The sequence below is a fragment of the Rutilus rutilus genome (genome assembly GCF_951802725.1).
Source record: "Rutilus rutilus genome assembly, chromosome: 16".
In the NCBI taxonomy this organism is placed as follows: Eukaryota; Metazoa; Chordata; class Actinopteri; order Cypriniformes; family Leuciscidae; genus Rutilus; species Rutilus rutilus.
Genome location: NC_140224.1, coordinates 25,234,238 through 25,255,391, shown reverse-complemented (window position 1 = coordinate 25,255,391; position 21,154 = coordinate 25,234,238). Strand labels below are relative to the sequence as shown.

General features: G+C 39.4%; 1 protein-coding gene across 1 annotated transcript in view; it reads right to left on the bottom strand.

The window, feature by feature from the left end:
- Nucleotides 1-21,154, bottom strand: part of dusp3a (dual specificity phosphatase 3a) — a 35,929-nt gene that overhangs the window by 5,724 nt on the left and 9,051 nt on the right. The window contains exon 2 of the mRNA XM_084434910.1: nt 3,614-3,840. Within this exon, the coding sequence (XP_084291036.1) occupies nt 3,614-3,840 (227 nt within the window). The remainder of the gene's footprint in view (nt 1-3,613; nt 3,841-21,154) is intronic.

Genomic DNA, 21,154 nt, shown 5'->3' with positions numbered 1-21,154 from the left:
AGCCTTAAAAATAACTTACCTTACTATAAAATAAATAAATAAAATAAAAACACAAATGTGATGTTTATCCAAAGTCATTTTTGCATAATATTGCCATATATGATTGAATTGGATCGTCAAAGGACAGCAGCAAAGACATTGGTTAATAACATTTTATCAAATACATGCAGTATATTTGTGTTAATAAGCATTTCATTATTGCAGGTTTACATAATATTCCGAGTTTGCATTTCACTGTTTTTATTTAATTTAAAGAATACTAAATCTGTTTTTGTGCAAGTGAGATGAGTAAAGGCATGCTCACATTTAGTCTAGAATTACAATAACCATCATATTTGCACATTTTGTCAATCAATAAATGGAAAACATAGTGACTTGCGTAACTTATTTGAAATAGTAACTAACTCTAAATTTAAAAGTAATGCATTACTTTACTAGTTACTTGAAAAAGTAACTGATTACGTAACTCACGTTACCCCCAATACTGACCATAGCAACGTGAATGGCTTCTCATCAATTTAACTAAAACATTTAACTATTTTAATTTGACACACTATTCTACTGTCATTTACATAAAATGTATTTTTGCATTTCATTCTGCTGCTTTGACAGACTATTGCGCTCACGTCTTTTCCTGCATCTCGCATAACACGGTTTTCTAAAAACACAGCTCCCAAGTTAAAAAAAGTTAAACTTTTAACAAACGTATTTCTAAACCTTGCATTTTTTTGTCTCATTCCACTGCCCTGCATGTCACATTTTTAAATGCAAAAAAAAAAAATGTTTGTGTGAATGACATTAGCATCTAAACTATACTCTGAACTTTGGCCTCTCAATTCTAACATAAAATTGCAAGTCAAGATAATTAATAATTTTAGGCTCACCGTAGTGAATATGGGTAAGGCAAAAATAACGTTTTTTTTTTTTTAAGTACTCACGTAATGGAATCCTGCTAAATAAAATCCTCCGCGGTGCACCTTTAAAGCACCTACACTTAAAACAAGAATGGATCTAAGACTAGTCGACAAATCGGCCACCGTGACCCAACCCAATGCAGAGCATATTTTTAAAACAGATTCAATGTGACTCAGACAGGCAGCGGGAGCACTCAGACCTTTATCCCTCCCACAGCTCATTGTGATTCAGCCTGCAAATTCACCAGATGACATCAAGCCCACTGTAAGTATGGCTGTCGCAAATGTCACAGCTGAGCTCAGCCGGGCTGCGAAATGGCAGCATATATTTTAGAGGTTTTGTTTCAGCTTAAGCTCTCAGTGAAAAGATTAGTGTCCTCCCTCGACCCAGGCTTGGCGTCTGATTTACCGCTTACTGGGCTCCTGCTGCCAAGATGACTTGCAATTAAGATGCTTTATAATTGCTCCTCTGTGTTAGAGATGGCATAAAATCCATGCCATAAAAGATGGGTTTAAATGCACCAATTAAAACGACTGGTGTGAGATATCTAGGGATAAAATTTGTGTATAGGGACTACCAGATCCACTTTGGGATACATTATCCATGGATACATATAACATTTCAATAAATTGAAATACAGTATTCTTTCCTTTCATTTTTTACATCCTGACAAAGCATTAAAAAAAGACAGTGATACATACAAGAATGCTGGCATAAGGGAAAAGGGTTGGTGTAAAAATAAGTAACTTGCCTTGTTAGAGAAAGGTCAAGTTATAAATGCCACAGCATAGTCATGCATGAAATTTTACTCCGCAAAGACATCGCTGGCTTAGTACTTCATGAATTATCAATAATCTGTGTTATTTTAAAGGGATAGCTCGCCCAAAAATGAAAATTCTGTCATTAATTACTCCGAACTAGGGCTGCACGATATTGAAGAAAAATGCGATATGCGATAACTCATTAAATAATGATGTTCGATATGCGATACGATAACGCTTAAAGTGTGTAAAATAAACAAATTATCTTTAAAATATATTTAAAATGATATGATCTACATATTTGTTTCACATTCTTTTTGTGACAAGAAAAAATACCTACAACTTCTGAAAGTGAACAGCAGTGTTTTACTGTAGCATAATAAGTGTTATTTTAACATCAGTGTAAACCACAGGGTTTAGGGTTTCAGGTTATCCTACATTAGGTTTATTTAACAACAGAAACTGAACAATCAAATGTAAAAATAAAACACTGCTTAGTTTTCACTGTATGAATTAAATATATACTGATTCTTATTAAAGCTACAAAAGTTATTCAGCCAAGAGCGGTGAGTGATTTTCTCTTTGTCTTTTGTTCATGACCCCAGCATATTGCGATATATACATTTGCGATATTTCGATAATTTCTATATATTGTGAAGCCCTATTCTGAACCCGTAAGACTTTCTTTCATCTTTAGAACATAGAATCTTTTTAATGAAATCTGAGAGATTTCTGTCCCTCCATAGACAGCTACACAACTACCACTTTGACGCTTTAAAAAGTTAAAGGGTTAGTTCGCCCAAAAATGAAAATTCTGTCAGTAATTACTCACCCTCATGTTGTTCCAACCCCGTAAGACCTTCGTTCATCTTCGGAACACAAATTAAGATATTTTTGATTAAATCTGAGAGCTGTCTCACTCCTCCATAGGCTTCTAAGACACTATAAATTGCTGTCCCAGAAAATGTATTAAAGACAGCATTAATATAGTCCAAGTGACTCCAGTGGCTCAATCTTAAGTTAATAAAGTGACGAGAATACTTTTTGTGCGCAAAAACAAACAAAAATAACGACTTTATTCCACTTTTCATTTCCTTCTCTCTGGGCCTCGAGTCTTTTCACGTAGTGTTTAAGCGTAGCGCGTCTGTGTTGCACGTCACACGTAGGCTCACTATTGGGCGACGCTGGTTATGTGTGTGATACGTGGTGACGTGCAACACAGACGCAAATTAATTGAATTATTTAATTAAATAATCGAATTAATTGAGCGGTTCAGTCCAAATTTTATGAAGAGACACAATCGCTTTATACAATAAATATTGAATTTAGGCTTTTATTCACATAAACATTCATCAACTCACACATCAGCTGTGGGAAACGGAAGCTCAAGTATGTTCTCTTGACGAGCGAGAACCAATGAGGTTCATTCTCGTGTTTCACAGCATGTCTGTTTCGCAGAGGTTTGTTCATGCGCGTCAAGCCGGTTCGGTTGAGCTGCTGTTTATGTTGGCTGATCAATGTTTATATGTTAATAAAAGCCTAAATTAAATATGTTAATCATATAAAGCGATCAAGTCACTTCAGAAAATTTTGACTAAACCGCTCAATTCATATGGATTAGTTTTACAATCTCTGTATGAACTTTTTAAAGCATCATAGAAGTTGCGTACCTGCCAAAGGAGGGACAGAAAGCTCTCAGATTTCATTAAAAAGATCTCTATTTGTGTTCCGAAGATTTGGGTTTGGAACAACATGAGGGTGAGCAATTAATGACAGAATTTTCATTTTTGGTTGAACTAACCCTTTAAATGGACTGAAAAAGATTTCTGTAATATCTTGGGATAGTCTTATTGGTGAATGGGAAATGCTTTCTTTATAATGAATTTATATAGGTCTAAAGAAAGACAAAAAAAAGAGAAGAGGGACGTGCAACCAACCTTTTCCATGTGCCATAGCCTTATCAATGAAGTCTGCCGCTTCCTCAAAGAAGGCACTGATGTTGAACTGCTCAGTGTCATTGGCCTGTATGCCGTGGTACGTGATCCCAGTTCCTGTGTAGAACTCTGCATTGGTGTTCACATGCATAAAAGAGTTTCCCTCTGCGACATTCAGTATGTGTGTCACACCCGCCCGCTGCAGACGCATCACATTCTGGGCCACAAACCTGGGGAGCAGAAGCAGAGCACGTGTGAGACTCACCTGGAACACACAAACCAATTTATTAAATGGTTTGTGGTAGTGTTGTAGTTGAGACCAGCTCTTTTGAGTCAAGACCAAGACCAGAAGTGAGTTGAGACCGAGTCAATGAAACCAAGAACATGAAATATGACCACATTGTTCATTTTCAATTAAGCCCTGTTCACACTGTCAGCAAAAAGATGTGGCCGTGTTCAGTAACACAACAAAGTTCATGAAGTTTATAAAAAGTAAGAACACAAAACAACAACCTTAAAGGTGCTCTAAGCGATGACACACGTTTTTTAGGCCAACATTTTTTTGTCACATACAGCAAACATCTCCTCACTATCCGCTAGCTGCCTGTCCCTTGAACACACTGTAAAAAAACGCGGTCTCTGTAGAGAGCCCAGGCTCCACAAACGGCAAGAAACCACGAAACATAACAAACAGTGTTCCAGCCAATAACCGACAAGAATGATTTGGGGGTGGGGGTTGAGGGGTTAGTGCGCGTGCACATGAAGGGGGGTGTGGGGATTGGAGGAGAGAGAAGCATGAATAGGGAAGTTAGCTAGAGGAGAGATGTCCTAGACAACGACTAACGTTAGAATTATATTCTCTTGAATTTTGATATGGCCGACACAGTCACACGACCAAAGAGACGACGTTCCGATGAACAAATAGCAAAGAAGAGGGAAAAGGAGAAGGAACGTGCAAAGTCCCGAATTTACATCGGAAAAGCTTCCGACTCGTTCATGACTGTTTCAGGAAGCACGGAAGGGAGGGGGAGGGGACGGGACGGGATGAGGAGGAGGGAGGGTCGAGCTAGCCTTCGTTTTGTTTGACAATACTTCAAACGTCAACAAGAAGTGATGCCACCCAACATCGCTTAGAACGGAAGTGATGTTCATAAACATTACTAGGTCAACCAGAACTAGGAGAGCCAACTAATGACCAACAAGTCCAGCGACAGAGTGGCGAACGAGGCTCGAAAGTTGGCCATCACAGCAACATTAGTGACAGCGACCTTTGGTGATGTAGTAATTGAGTTCAGAGATATGACTCTTTTTTTCTTTCTTTTTTTATGATGCAAATGAGCTGTGCTCACAATTCAACATCTACCATTAGGAGTGAAGACACTGTTCATACAATTTGTCTCTGCCCAGTGACAAGTTATAACAATTCTTGGAAAACCATGTCATAGAAATTGTTGCCATTCATTTCTGGCAGCAAGAAAACTTTGTCTTTAACAAAAATAAAATAAAAATATAGCTGCAAGCAGCAATTATCGGGGCCAAGCGCAAGCAGATGACAGGATATGCCAACATGGCTGAAGGTGTCAGACCATCTGCAACAATGAGCAATTAAATACATTTAAAGAGGATTTTAGGCGAAATGGCTGAAAAATCATATAAAAAGTCATTCAAAATATGATTTGATGGATTATCACTTTCGACCAATAGGTGGCGCAGTTACAAATGTGATGTGATGTGGTCAGAGTGAAGTGACAATGACACATACAAAGTTTGGTGTCAATATGTCAAGGCATTGCAGAGATAAAGCCTGAATAGTGCTTTTAGCATCATGCCTCAAGTTTGCTGCTACGCTATACGAAAACGGTTTCGTCTATAGACACGAAATCCATAACTTTTAGTCAGCACAGTCTGGAGATGATACGATTCGATTTTGGTGAAAATCGGACAAACGGTCTAGGAGGAGTTCGAAAAAGTAGGTTTTGAATGAAAATCAAGATGGCGGACAGGAAGTTTGGCCAAATAAAGAAAACTTGGTATCTATGTTCTCGGCTTGACCCAAGGAATCTATTAAGACCAGTGGCATTTCAGTAGCCAGATTTATTCAAAAGTTATTAGCCTTTTTGGAAATGTTGTTATAACTTTTGACCACTAGGTGGCACTGTCTTGAAATATTTTGGGTACCTTCAGGGAATGGTGCTGATGGCACATTTTGAGTTTTGTAATATTACACCAATGCATTTGTTTAGTATAGCATTTTATTTCACAAAACTGTATTGAAGTCAATGGGAATTTCATGTTTTGTTCTATTATAGCGCTACCAAGAGGCTGAGTCCCACCATTTTTTTTACATGTCCTCAGAGTGAGCTCGTACATATGTGTGTCGATTTTGGTGAAAATATATCAATTCGCTTCGGAGTTATAGACATTTATATGAAAAAACACGTAAAAAATGACTGACACATGACTTTGATTGGAATTTACTACCCCTAAACATCAATATTTTCGCATTTGGGCATTGGCGTATAGCTATCGACCTATGTTTCCAAACTTCTGAAGGTGGTTTCGTCTCGATCGGACTAGCGGTTTCGAAGATATAGCCAAATGTTTTTTAAGCGCTAAATCACAACGCTACACAAACCGTAAGGCAAAACCTAGCATGTTTGGTATCGTGGGACTCGGCAACGATTCAGGACTCTAATGAGATGAGTCTCGTGAAAATAAGTCGACCACACCCAAAGTTATAAGCATTTGGAAGCATTTGGGAAAAAAAATTCACCACTAGGTGGCACTGTTTCGAAACTTCTCAGGCTCCTTCAGGGCATCGTGCTGATGATCCATTCCGAGTTTTGTAACGATACGTTCACGCGTTCATAAAATACAGCATTTTAGCACATAATTCAAAATGGCCGACAGCCAAAATGGCTGATCGGGGAAAATTGGATATCAGTCGACTCAGCATGATGCCCTGAATCTAACGAGACCACTTTTATGATTTTTGGACAAACCATTCAGAAGTTATAAGCAAAAATAGCCATTTTTCATATCTCCGGACCAGTAGGTGGCACTGTGCCGAAACGCAGCATGTTGCCTCAGGTCATGCTTGTGATGAGATGTACCAAGTTTGGTCTTAATATGATAAAGTGTTGAGGAGATACTGGCTTGTGTCTGTTTTCGCAAGCGCTACGTAAAATTTGTTTGCGCGGTATTCGAGAACGGTTTGATGAATCAACACGAATTCCATAACTTTTTGTCGGCATGGTCTGAAGATGATCTGATTCAATTTTCGTGGAAATTGGAGCAACGGCCTAGGAGGAGTTTGAAAAAGTAGGTTTTTCGGAAAATTCAAAATGGCGGAAAAATTATTATGACGAAAAATGACGTCATAGGGTGCAATCGAATCGCCCTGAGCTCAGAAATCAGAGGAAAAAAGAATTTTGTTTCTAGCCCTTGTGGTTCAAAAGTTATTAGCATAAACATGAGTGAAACTTTGGACAGTTGGTGGCGCTAGAGGGAATGACTTAGACACACCAAAATTGGTGTATTTAATGTTGGGACTGTCCTCTATCAGAATGTCAAACCATTACAACTTTCCCGCGATCGGTTCTATGGGCTGCCATAGACTCCCAGTCGGAAGAAGGAAGAATAATAATAATAAATATAGCTGCAAGCAGCCATTACCGGGGCCAAGCAGAATAAGACGACAAGACATGCCAACATGTCTGAAAGTGTCAGACCAACTGCAACAATGAGCAATTAAAGACATTTAAAGAGGATTTTAGGCAAAATGCCTGAAAAATCATAGAAACAATAATTAAAAATATGATTTGATGGATTATCACTTTCGACCAATAGGTGGCGCAGTTACAAAACTGATGTGATGTGGTCAGAGTGAAGTGACAATGACACATACAAAGATTGGTGTCAATATATCAAGGCATTGCAGAGATAAAGCCTTAATTATTGCTATTAGCATCATGCCTCAACTTTGCTGCTGCGCTATACGAAAACGGTTTCGTCTATCGACACGAAATCCATAACTTTTAGTCGGCACGGTCTGGAGATGATACTATTCGATTTTGGTGAAAATCGGACTAACGGTCTAGGAGGAGTTCGAAAAAGTAGGTTTTGACTGAAAATCAAGATGGCGGACAGGAATTTTGGCCAAATAAGGAAAACTTGGTATCTATGTTCTCGGCTTGACCCAAGGAATCTATTAAGACCCGTGGCATTTCAATAGCCAGATTTATTCAAAAGTTATTAGCCTTTTTGGAAATTTTGTTATAACTTTTGACCACTAGGTGGCGCTGTCTTGAAATATTTTGGTTGCCTTCAGGGGATGGTGCTGATGACACAATCTGAGTTTCGTAATATTACACCAATGCATTTGTTTAGTATAGCATTTTATTTCACAAAACTGTATTGAAGTCAATGGGAATTTCATGTTTTGTTCAATTATAGCGCCACCAAGAGGCTCAGTCCCACAATTTTTTTTACGTGTCCTCAGAGTGAGCCCATACATATGTGTCTCAATTTTGGTGAAAATATCTCAATTCACTTCGGAGTTATAGACATTTATATGAAAAAACACGAAAAAAATGACTGACACATGACTTTGATTGGAAATTAGTACCCCTAAACATCAATATTTTCACATTTGGGCATTGGCGTATAGCTATCGACCTATGTTTCCAAACTTCTGACGGTGGTTTCGTCTCGATCGGACTAGCGGTTTCAAAGATATAGCCAAATGTTTTTTAAGCGCTAAATCACAACGCTACACAAACCGTAAGGCGAAACCTAGCATGTTTGGTATCGTAGGACTCGGCAACGATTCAGGAGTCTAAAAAGATGAGTTTCGTGAAAATAAGTCGATCACACCCAAAGTTATAAGCATTTGAAAAAAAAAATTCACCACTAGGTGGCGCTGTTTCGAAACTTCTCACACTCCTTCAGGACATCGTGCTGATGACCCATACCAAGTTTCGTAACAATCAGTTCATGCGTTGTTAAAATACAGCATTTTAGCACAAATTTCAAAATGGCCGACAGTCAAATTGGCCGATATGGCAAAATTGGATATCAGTCGACTCGGCATGACGCCCTGAATCTATCAAGACCAATTTTATGATTTTTGGACAAACTGTTCAGAAGTTATAAGCAAAAATAGCCATTTTTCATATCTCCGGACCTGTAGGTGGCGCTGTGCCGAAACGCAGCATGTAGCCTCAGGTCATGCTTGTGATGACATGTACCAATTTTGGTCTGAATCCGATAAAGCGTTGCGGAGATACAGCCCTACGACTGTTTTTGCAAGAGCTACGTAAAATTTGTTCGAGCGTTATTCGAAAACGGTTTGACGAATCAATTTGAATTCCATAACTTTTTCTCAGCACTACCTGAAGATGATCTGGTTCAATTTTCGTGAAAATCGGACAAACCGTCTAGGACGAGTTCGAAAAAGTAGCTTTTTCAGCACATTCAAAATGGCGGCCATATTTATATGCCGGAAAATGACGTCATACGGTGCACTCGAATCGGCATGAGCTCAGGAATCAGAGGAAAAAATAATTTCGCTGATTGGCCTTACGGTTCAAAAGTTATTAGCAAAATAAAAGTGAAATTTTGGACAGGTGGTGGCGCTAGAGGGAATGACTTAGACACACCAAAATTGGTGTATTTAATGATGGGACTGTCCTCTATCAGAATGTCAAACCATTACAACTTTCCCGCAATCGGTTCTATGGGCTGCCATAGACACCCAGTCGGAAGAAGGAAGAATAATAATAAGAACGGGAACAGATACAATAGGTGCCTACGCACCTTCGGTGCTTGGCCCCTAAATATAGCTGCAAGCAGCAATTACCGGGGCCAAGCAGAATAAGACGACAAGACATGCCAACATGTCTGAAAGTGTCAGACCAACTGCGGCAATGAGCAATTAAAGACATTAAAGAGGATTTTAGGCAAAATGCCTGAAAAATCATAGAAACAGTAAATAAAAATATGATTTAATGGATTATCACTTTCGACCAATAGGTGGCGCAGTTACAAAACTGATGTGATGTGGTCAGAGTGAAGTGACAATGACACATACAAAGTTTGGTGTCAATATGTCAAGGCATTGCAGAGATAAAGCCTGAATAATGCTTTTAGCATCATGCCTCAACTTTGCTGCTGCGCTATACGAAAACGGTTTCGTCAATCGACACGAAATCCATAACTTTTAGTCGGCACAGTCTGGAGATGATATGATTCGATTTTGGTGAAAATCGGACAAACGGTGTGGGAGGAGTTCGAAAAAGTAGATTGTGAATGAAAATAGCATTTTATTTCACAAAACTGTATTGAAGTCAATGGGAATTTCATGTTTTGTTCTGTTATAGCGCCACCAAGAGGCTCAGTCCCACAATTTTTTTTACGTGTCCTCAGAGTGAGCCCATGCATATGTGTGTCAGTTTTGGTGAAAATATCTCAATTCGCTTTAGAGTTATAGACATTTATATGAAAAAACACGTAAAAAATGACTGACACATGACTTTGATTGAATTTTACTACCCCTAAACATCAATATTTTCGCATTTGGGCATTGGCGTATAGCTATCGACCTATGTTTCCAAACTTCTGACGATGGTTTCGTCTCGATCGGACAAACGGTTTCGAAGATATAGCCTAATGTTTTTTAAGCGCTAAATCACAACGCTACACAAACCGTAAGGCGAAACCTAGCATGTTTGGTATTGTAGGACTCGGCAAGGTTTCAGGAGACTAATTAGACTAGTCTCGTGAAAATAAGTCGACCACACCCAAAGTTATAAGCGTTTGAAAAAAAAAATTCACCACTAGGTGGCGCTCTTTCGAAACTTCTCAGGCTCATTCAGGGCATTGTGCTGATGATCCATACCACGTTTCGTAACAATCCGTTCATGCGTTCATAAAATACAGAATTTTAGCACAAAATTCAAAATGGCCGACAGCCAAAATGACCGATATGGTAAAATTGGATATCAGTCGACTCGGCATGTTGCCCTGAATCTAACGAGACCAATTTTATGATTTTTGGACAAATTGTTCAGAAGTTATAAGCAAAAATAGCCATTTTTCATATCTCCGGACCAGTAGGTGGCGCTGCGCCGAAACGCAGCATGTTGCCTCAGGTCATGCTTGTGAGTACATGTACCAAGTTTGGTCTGAATACGATAAACCGTTGCGGAGATACAGCCTTACGACTGTTTTTGCTAGCGCTACGTAAAATGTATTCGTGCGTTTATCGAAAACGGTTTGACGAATCAATTTGAATTCCATAACTTTTGGTCAGCACTGCCTGAAGATGATCTGGTTCAATTTTCGTGCAAATCGGACAAACCGTCTAGGACGAGTTCGAAAAAGTATATTTTTCAGAAAATTCAAAATGGCGGCCATATTTATATGACGGAAAATGACGTCATAGGGTGCAATCGAATCGGCATGAGCTCAGAAATAAGAGGAAAAAAGAATTGTGTTGATTGGCCTTACGGTTCAAAAGTTATTAGCAAAATAAAAGTGAAACTTCGGACAGGTGGTGGCGCTAGAGGGAATGACTTAGAAACACAAAAATTGGTGTATTTAATGTTGGGACTGTCCTCTATCAGAATGTCAAACCAAAACAACTTTCCCGCAATCGGTTCTATGGGCTGCCATAGACGCCCAGTCGGAAGAAGAATAATAATAAATATAGCTGCAAGCAGCAATTACCGGGGCCAAGCAGAATAAGACGACAAGACATGCCAACATTGCTGAAAGTGTCAGATCAACTGCAACAATGAGCAATTAAAGACATTTAAAGAAGATTTTAGGCGAAATGCCTGAAAAATCATATAGAGTAATTAAAAATATGATTTAATGGATTATCACTTTCGACCAATAGGTGGCGCAGTTGCAAAACTGATGTGATGTGGTCAGAGTGAAGTGACAATGACATATACAAAGTTTGGTGTCAATATGTCAAGGCATTGCAGAGATAAAGCCTGAATAGTGCTATTAGCATCATGCCTCAACTTCGCTGCTGCGCTATACGAAAACGGTTTGGTCTATCCACACGAAATCCATAACTTTCAGTCGGCATGGTCTGGAGATGATACGATTCGATTTTGGTGAAAATCGGACAAATGGTCTAGGAGGAGTTCGAAAAAGTAGGTTTTGAATGAAAATCAAGATGGCGGACAGGAAGTTTGGCCAAATAAGGAAAACTTGGTATCTATGTTCTCAGCTTGACCCAAGGAATCTATTAAGACCAGTTGCATTACAATAGGCCTCTGTATTCAAAAGTTATTAGCAGTTTTGGAAATATTGTTATAACTTTTGACCACTAGGTGTCGTTGTCTCGAAATATTTTGGGTACCTACAGGGGATGGTGCTGATGGCACATTCTGAGTTTCGTAATATTACACCAATGCATTTGTTTAGTATAGCATTTCATTTCACAAAACTGCATTGAAGTCAATGGGAATTTCATGTTTTGTTCTATTATAGCGCCACCAAGAGGCTCAGTCCCACAATTTTTTTTACGTGTCCTCAGAGTGAGCCCATACATATGTGTGTCAGTTTTGGTGAAAATATCTCAATTCGCTTCAGAGTTATAGACATTTATATGAAAAAACACGTAAAAAATGACTGACACATGACTTTGTTTGGAATTTACTACCCCTAAACATCAATATTTTCGCATTTGGGCATTGGCGTATAGCTATCGACCTATGTTTCCAAACTTCTGACGGTGGTTTCGTCTCGATCGGACTAGCGGTTTCGAAGATATAGCCAAATGTTTTTTAAGCGCTAAATCACAACGCTACACAAACCGTAAGGCAAAACCTAGCATGTTTGGTATCATAGGACTCGGCAATGATTCAGGAGTCTAAAAAGATGAGTTTCGTGAAAATAAGTTGACCACACCCAAAGTTATAAGCATTTGAAAAAAAAAATTCACCACTAGGTGGTGCTGTTTCGAAACTTCTCACGCTCCTTCAGGACATCGGGCTGATGACCCATACCAAGTTCCGTAACAATCCGTTCATGCGTTCTTAAAATACAGCATTTTAGCACAAAATTCAAAATGGCCGACAGCCAAAATGGCCGATATGGTAATATTGGATATCAGTGGACTCGGCATGTTACCCTGAATCTAACGAGACCAATTTTATGATTTTTGGACAAACTGTTCAGAAGTTATAAGCAAAAATAGCCATTTTTCATATCTCCGGACCAGTAGGTGGAGCTGCGCCGAAACACAGCATGTAGCCTCAGGTCATGCTTGTGATGACATGTACCAACTTTGGTCTGAATCTGATAAAGCGTTGCGGAGATACGGCTTTACATCTGTTTTCGCAAGCGCTACGTAAAATTTATTCGTGGGTTTATCGAAAACTGTTAAGCGAATCAACTTGAATTCCATAACTTTTTGTCAGCATGGTCTGTAGATGATCTGGTTCAATTTTCGTGCAAATCGGACAAACCGTCTAGGACGAGTTCGAAAAAGTAGCTTTTTAGATAAATTCATAATGGCGGCCATATTGTTATGACGGAAATGACGTCATAGGGTGCAATCGAATTGGCATGAGCTCAAGAATCAGAGAGAAAAAGAATTTTGTTGATTGGCCTTACGGTTCAAAAGTTATTAGCAAAATAAAAGTGAAACTTTGGACAGGTGGTGGCGCTAGAGGGAATGACTTAGACACACCAAAATTGGTGTATTTAATGTTGGGACTGTCCTCTATCAGAATGTCAAACCAAAACAACTTTCCCGCATTCGGTTCTATGGGCTGCCATAGACTCCCAGTTGGAAGAAGGAAGAATAATAATAAATATAGCTGCAAGCAGCAATTACCGGGGCCAAGCAGAATAAGACGACAAGACATGCCGACATGTCTGAAAGTGTCAGACCAACTGCAACAATGAGCAATTAAAGACATTTAAAGAGGATTTTAGGCGAAATGGCTGAAAAATCATATAAAAAGTAATTCAGAATATGATTTAATGGATTATCACTTTCGACCAATAGGTGGAGCAGTTACAAAACTGATGTGATGTGGTCAGAGTGAGGAGACAATGACACATACAAAGTTTGGTGTCAATATGTCAAGGCATTGCAGAGATAAAGCCTGAATAGTGCTATTAGCATCATGCCTCAAATTTGCTGCTGCGCTATACGAAAACGGTTTCGTCAATTGACACGAAATCCATAACTTTTAGTCGGCACAGTCTGGGGATGATACGATTCGATTTTGGTGAAAATCGGACAAACGGTGTGGGAGGAGTTCGAAAAAGTAGGTTTTGAATGAAAATAGCATTTTATCTCACAAAACTGTATTGAAGTCAATGGGAATTTCATGTTTTGTTCTATTATAGCGCCACCAAGAGGCTCAGTCCCACAATTTTTTTTACGTGTCCTCAGAGTGAGCCCATACATATGTGTGTCAGTTTTGGTGAAAATATCTCAATTTGCTTTAGAGTTATAAACATTTATATGAAAAAACATGTAAAAAATGACTGACACATGACTTTGTTTGAATTTTACTACCCCTAAACATCAATATTTTCGCATTTGGGCATTGGCGTATAGCTATCGACCTATGTTTCCAAACTTCTGACGGTGGTTTCGTCTCGATCGGACAAGCGGTTTCGAAGATATAGCCTAATGTTTTTTAAGCGCTAAATCACAACGCTACACAAACCGTAAGGCGAAACCTAGCATGTTTGGTATCGTAGGACTCGGCAAGGTTTCAGGAGTCTAATTAGATGAGTCTCGTGAAAATAAGTCGACCGCACCCAAAGTTATAAGCATTTGAAAAAAAAAATTCCCCACTAGGTGGCGCTGTTTCGAAACTTCTCACACTCCTTCAGGACATCGTGCTGATGACCCATGCCAAGTTTCGTAACAATCCGTTCATGCGTTCATAAAATACAGCATTTTAGCACATAATTCAAAATGGCCGACAGTCAAAATGGCCGATATGGTAAAATTGGATATCAGTCGACTCGGCATGTCGCCCTGAATCTAACGAGACCAATTTTATGATTTTTGGACAAACTGTTCAGAAGTTATAAGCAAAAATAGCCATTTTTCATATCTCCGGACCAGTAGGTGGCGCTGCGCCGAAACGCAGCATGTAGCCTCAGGTCATGCTTGTGATGACATGTACCAAGTTTGGTCTGAATACGATAAACCGTTGCAGAGATACAGCCTTACGACTGTTTTTGCAGGCGCTACGTAAAATTTGTTCGTGCGTTTATTGAAAACGGTTTGACGAATCAATTTGAATTCCATAACTTTTGGTCAGCACTGCCTGAAGATGATCTGGTTCAATTTTCGTGCAAATCGGACAAACCGTCTAGGACGAGTTCGAAAAAGTAGGTTTTTCGAATGAATCAAAATGGCGGCCATATTTTTATTACAGAAAATGAAGTCATAGGATGCAATCGAATCGGCATGAGCTCAGGAATCAGAGGAAAAAATAATTTTGTTGATTGGCCTTACAGTTCAAAAGTTATTAGCAAAATAAAAGTGAAACTTTGGACAGGTGGTGGCGCTAGAGGGAATGACTTAGAAACACCAAAATTGGTGTATTTAATGTTGGGACTGTGCTCTATCAGAATGTCAAACCAAAACAACTTTCCCGCAATCGGTTCTATGGGCTGCCATAGACTCCAAGAGCGGAAGAAGAAGAAGAAGAAGAAGAAATATAGCTGCAAGCAGCCATTACCGGGGCCAAGCGCAAGTAGATGACAGGATATGCCAACATGGCTGAAGGTGTCCGACCAACTGCAACAATGAGCAATTAAAGACATTTAAAGAGGATTTTAGACGAAATGGCTGAAAAATCATAGAAACAGTCAATAAAAATATGATTTAATGCATTATCACTTTCGACCAATAGGTGGCGCAGTTACAAAACTGATGTGATGTGGTCAGAGTGAAGTGACAATGACACATACAAAGTTTGGTGTCAATATTTCAAGGGATTGCAGAGATAAAGCCTGAATAGTGCTATTAGCATCATGCCTCAACTTTGCTGCTGCGCTATACGAAAACGGTTTGGTCTATCCACACGAAATCCATAACTTTTAGTCGGCACGGTCTGGAGATGATACGATTCGATTTTGGTGAAAATCGGACAAACGGTCTAGGAGGAGTTTGAAAAAGTAGGTTTTGAATGAAAATCAAGATGGCGGAAAGGAAGTTTGGCCAAATAAGGTAAACTTGGTATCTATGTTCTCGGCTTGACCCAAGGAATCTAATAAGACCAGTGGCATTTCAGTAGCCAGATTTATTCAAAAGTTATTAGCCTTTTTGGAAATGTCGTTATAACTTTTGACCACTAGGTGGCGCTGTTTCGAAACTTCTCACGCTCCTTCAGAACATCGTGCTGATGACCCATACCAAGTTTCGTAACAATCCGTTCATGCGTTCTTAAAATACAGCATTTTATCACAAAATTCAAAATGGCCGACAGTCAAAATGGCCGATATGGTAAAATTTGATATCAGTCGACTCGGCATGTTGCCCTGAATCTAACGAGACCAATTTTATGATTTTTGGACAAATTGTTCAGAAGTTATAAGCAAAAATAGCCATTTTTCATATCTCCGGACCAGTAGGTGGCGCTGCGCCGAAACGCAGCATGTAGCCTCAGGTCATGCTTGTGATGACATGTACCAAGTTTGGTCTGAATACGATAAACCGTTGCAGAGATACAGCCTTACGACTGTTTTTGCAGGTGCTACGTAAAATTTGTTCGAGCATTTATCGAAAACGGTTTGACGAATCAATTTGAATTCCATAACTTTTTGTCAGCACTGCCTGAAGATGATCTGGTTCAATTTTCGTGCAAATCGGACAAACCGTCTAGGACGAGTTTGAAAAAGTAGCTTTTTCAGCACATTCAAAATGGCGGCCATATTTATAAGCCGGAAAATGACGTCATAGGGTGCAATCGAATCAGCATGAGCTCAGGAATCAGAGGAAAAAAGAATTTTGTTGATTGGCCTTACGCTTCAAAAGTTATTAGCAAAATAAAAGTGAAACTTTGGACAGGTGGTGGCGCTAGAGGGATTGGTTTTAAGACACCAAATTTGGTATGGTGACTTTTTGGACTGTCCTCTATCATTGTGCCAAATTTCATAACTTTCCCGCAAGCGGTTCTATGGGCTGCCATAGACTCCCATGGCGGAAGAAGAAGAAGAAGAATAATAATAATAATAATAATAATAATAAGAACCGGAACAAAAACAATAGGTGCCTCCGCACCTTCGGTGCTTGGCCCCTAAATATAGCTGCAAGCAGCCATTACCGGGGCCAAGCACAATCAGACGACAAGACATGCCAACATGTCTGAAAGTGTCAGACCAACTGCAACAATGAGCAATTAAAGACATTTAAAGAGGATTTTAGACGAAATGGCTGAAAAATCATATAAACAGTAATTAAAAATATGATTTAATGGATTATCACTTTTGACCAATAGGTGGCGCAGTCACAAAACTGATGTGATGTGGTCAGAGTGAAGTGACAATGAGACAAACAAAGTTTGGTGTTAATATGTCAAGCCATTGCAGAGATAAAGCCTGAATAGTCCTTTTGGCATCATGCCTAAACTTTGCTGCTGCGGTATACGAAAACGGTTTTGTCAATCGACACGAAATCCATAACTTTGAGTCGGCATGGTCTGGAAATGATACGATTCGATTTTGGTGAAAATCGGACAAATGGTCTAGGAGGAGTTCGAAAAAGTAGGTTTTGAATGAAAATCAAGATGGCGGACAGGAAGTTTGGCCAAATAAGGAAAACTTGGTATCTATGTTCTCAGCTTGACCCAAGGAATCTATTAAGATCAGTTGCATTACAATAGGCAACTGTATTCAAAAGTTATTAGCAGTTTTGGAAATTTTGTTATAACTTTTGACCACTAGGTGTCGTTGTCTCAAAATATTTTGGGTACCTTCAGGGGATGGTGCTGATGGCACATTCTGAGTTTCGTAATATTACACCAATGCATTTGTTTAGTATAGCATTTTATTTCACAAAACTGCATTGAAGTCAATGGGAATTTCATGTTTTGTTCTATTATAGCGCCACCAAGAGGCTCAGTCCCACCATTTTTTTTATATGTCCTCAGAGTGAGCCCATACATATGTGTGTCGATTTTGGTGAAGATATCTCAATTCGCTTCGGAGTTATAGACATTTATATGAAAAAAACACGTAAAAATGACTGACACATGACTTTGATTGGAATTTACTACCCCTAAACATCAATATTTTCGCATTTGGGCATTGGCGTATAGCTATCGACCTATGTTTCCAAACTTCTGACGGTGGTTTCGTCTCGATCGGACTAGCGGTTTCGAAGATATAGCCAAATGTTTTTTAAGCGCTAAATCACAACGCTACACAAACCGTAAGGCGAAACCTAGCATGTTTGGTATCGTGGGACTCGGCAACGATTCAGGACTCTAATGAGATGAGTCTCGTGAAAATAAGACGACCACACCCAAAGTTATAAGCATTTGGGGAAAAAAATTCACCACTAGGTGGCGCTGTTTCGAAACTTCTCAGGTTCCTTCAGGACATCGTGATGATGACCAATACCAAGTTTCGTAACAATTCGTTCATGCGTTCATAAAATACAGCATTTTAGCACAAAATTCAAAATGGCTGACAGTCAAAATGGCCGATATGGTCAAATTGGATATCAGTCGAATCAGCATGTTGCCCTGAATCTAACGAGACCAATTTTATGATTTTTGGACAAACTGTTCAAAAGCTATAAGCAAAAATAGCCATTTTCCATATCTCCGGACCAGTAGGTGGCGCTGCGCCGAAACACAGCATGTAGCCTCAAGTCATGCCTGTGATGACATGTACCAAGTTTGGTCTGAATACGATAAACCGTTGCGGAGATAGAGCCCTACGACTGTTTTTGCAGGCGCTACTTAAAATTAGTTCGAGCGTTTTTCGAAAACGGTTTAACGAATCAATTTGAATTCCATAACTTTTGGTCAGCACTGCCTGAAGATGATCTGGTTCAATTTTCGTGCAAATCGGACAAACCATCTAGGACGAGTTCGAAAAAGTAGCTTTTAAGGACAATTCAAAATGGCGGCCATATTGTTATGAAGAAAATGACGTCATAGGGTGCAATCGAATTGGCATGAGCTCAGGAACAAGAGAAAAAAATAATTTTGTTGATTGGACTAACGGTTCAAAAGTTATTAGCAAAATAAAAGTGAAACTTTGGACAGGTGGTGGCGCTAGAGGGAATGACTTAGACACACCAAAATTGGTGTATTTAATGTTGGGACTGTCCTCTATCAGAATGTCAAACCATTACAACTTTCCCGCAATCGGTTCTATGGGCTGCCATAGACTCCCAGTCGGAAGAAACGGAAGAATAAATATAGCTGCAAGCAGCAATTATCGGGGCCAAGCGCAAGCAGATGACAGGATATGCCAACATGGCTGAAGGTGTCAGACCAACTGCAACAATGAGCAATTAAATACATTTAAAGAGGATTTTAGGCGAAATGGCTGAAAAATCATATAAAAAGTCATTCAAAATATGATTTAATGGATTATCACTTTTGACCAATAGGTGGCGCAGTTACAAAACTGATGTGATGTGGTCAGAGTGAAGTGACAATGACACATACAAAGTTTGGTGTCAATATGTCAAGCCATTGCAGAGATAAAGCCTGAATAGTGCTTTTAGCATCATGCTTCAAATTTGCTGCTACGCTATACGAAAACGGTTTCGTCTATAGACACGAAATCCATAACTTTTAGTCAGCACACTCTGGAGATGATACGATTCGATTTTGGTGAAAATCGGACAAACGGTCTAGGAGGAGTTCGAAAAAGTAGGTTTTGACTGAAAATCAAGATGGCGGACAGGAAGCTAGGCCAAATAAGGAAACCTTGGTATCTATGTTCTCGGCTTGACCCAAGGAATCTATTAAGACCAGTTGCATTACAATAGGCCAATTTATTCAAAAGTTATTAGCAGTTTTGTAAATTTTGTTACAACTTTTGACCACTAGGTGGCACTGTCTCAAAATATTTTGGGTACCTTCAGGGGATGGTGCTGATGGCACATTTTGAGTTTCGAAATATTAAACTAATGCATTCGTTTAGTATAGCATTTTATTTCACAAAACTGTATTGAAGTCAATGGGGATTTCATGTTTTGTTCTATTATAGCGCCACCAAGAGGCTGAGTTCCACCATTTTTTTTACATTTCCTCAGAGTGAGCCCATACATATGTGTGTCGATTTTGGTGAAGATATCTCAATTCGCTTCAGAGTTATAGACATTTATATGAAAAAACACGTAAAAAATGACTGACACATGACTTTGATTGGATTTTACTACCCTTTACTATCAATATTTTCGCATTTGGGCATTGGCGTTTAGCTATCGACCTATGTTTCCAAACTTCTGACGGTGGTTTCGTCTCGATCGGACTAGCGGTTTCGAAGATATAGCCAAATGTTTTTTAAGCGCTAAATCACAACGCTACACAAACCGTAAGGCGAAACCTAGCATGTTTGGTATCGTGGGACTTGGCAACGATTCAGGACTCTAATGAGATGAGTCTCGTGAAAATAAGTCGACCACACCCAAAGTTATAAGCATTTGGAAGCATTTGGGGAAAAAAATTCACCACTAGGTGGCACTGTTTCGAAACTTCTCAGGCTCCTTCAGGGCATCGTGCTGATGATCCATTCCGAGTTTTGTAACGATACGTTCACGCGTTCATGAAATACAGCATTTTAGCACATAATTCAAAATGGCCGACAGCCAAAATGGCTGATCTGGGAAAATTGGATATCAGTCGACTCGGCATGTTGCCCTGAATCTAACGAGACTGATTTTATGATTTTTGGACAAACCATTCAGAAGTTATAAGCAAAAACATCCATTTGTCATATCTCCGGACCAGTAGGTGGCGCTGCGCCGAAACGCAGCATCTAGCCTCAGGTCATGCTTGTGATGACATGTACCAAGATTGGTCTGAATCTGATAAAGCGTTGCGGAGATACAGCCTTATGTCTGTTTTCGCAAGCGCTACGTAAAATTTCTTCGTGGGTTTATCGAAAACGGTTAAGAGAATCAACTTGAATTCCATAACTTTTTGTCGGCATGGTCTGGAGATGATCTGGTTCAAATTTCGTGAAAATCGGAGTAACGGCCTAGGAGGAGTTCGAAAAAGTAGGTTTTTCGGAAAATTCAAAATGGTGGAAAAATTTTCATGACGGAAAATGACGTCATAGGGTGCAATCGAATCGGCTTGAGCTAAGGAATCAGAGAAAAAAATAATTTTGTTTCTAGCCCATGTGGTTCAAAAGTTATTAGCATAAACATGAGTGCAACTTTGGACAGTTGGTGGCGCTAGAGGTAATGACTTGGAGACTCCAAATTTGCTATGCTGATAGGTCAGACCCTCCTCTATCAGTGTGCCAAATTTCATAACTTTCCCGCAAGCGGTTCTATGGGCTGCCATAGACTCCCAGTCGGAA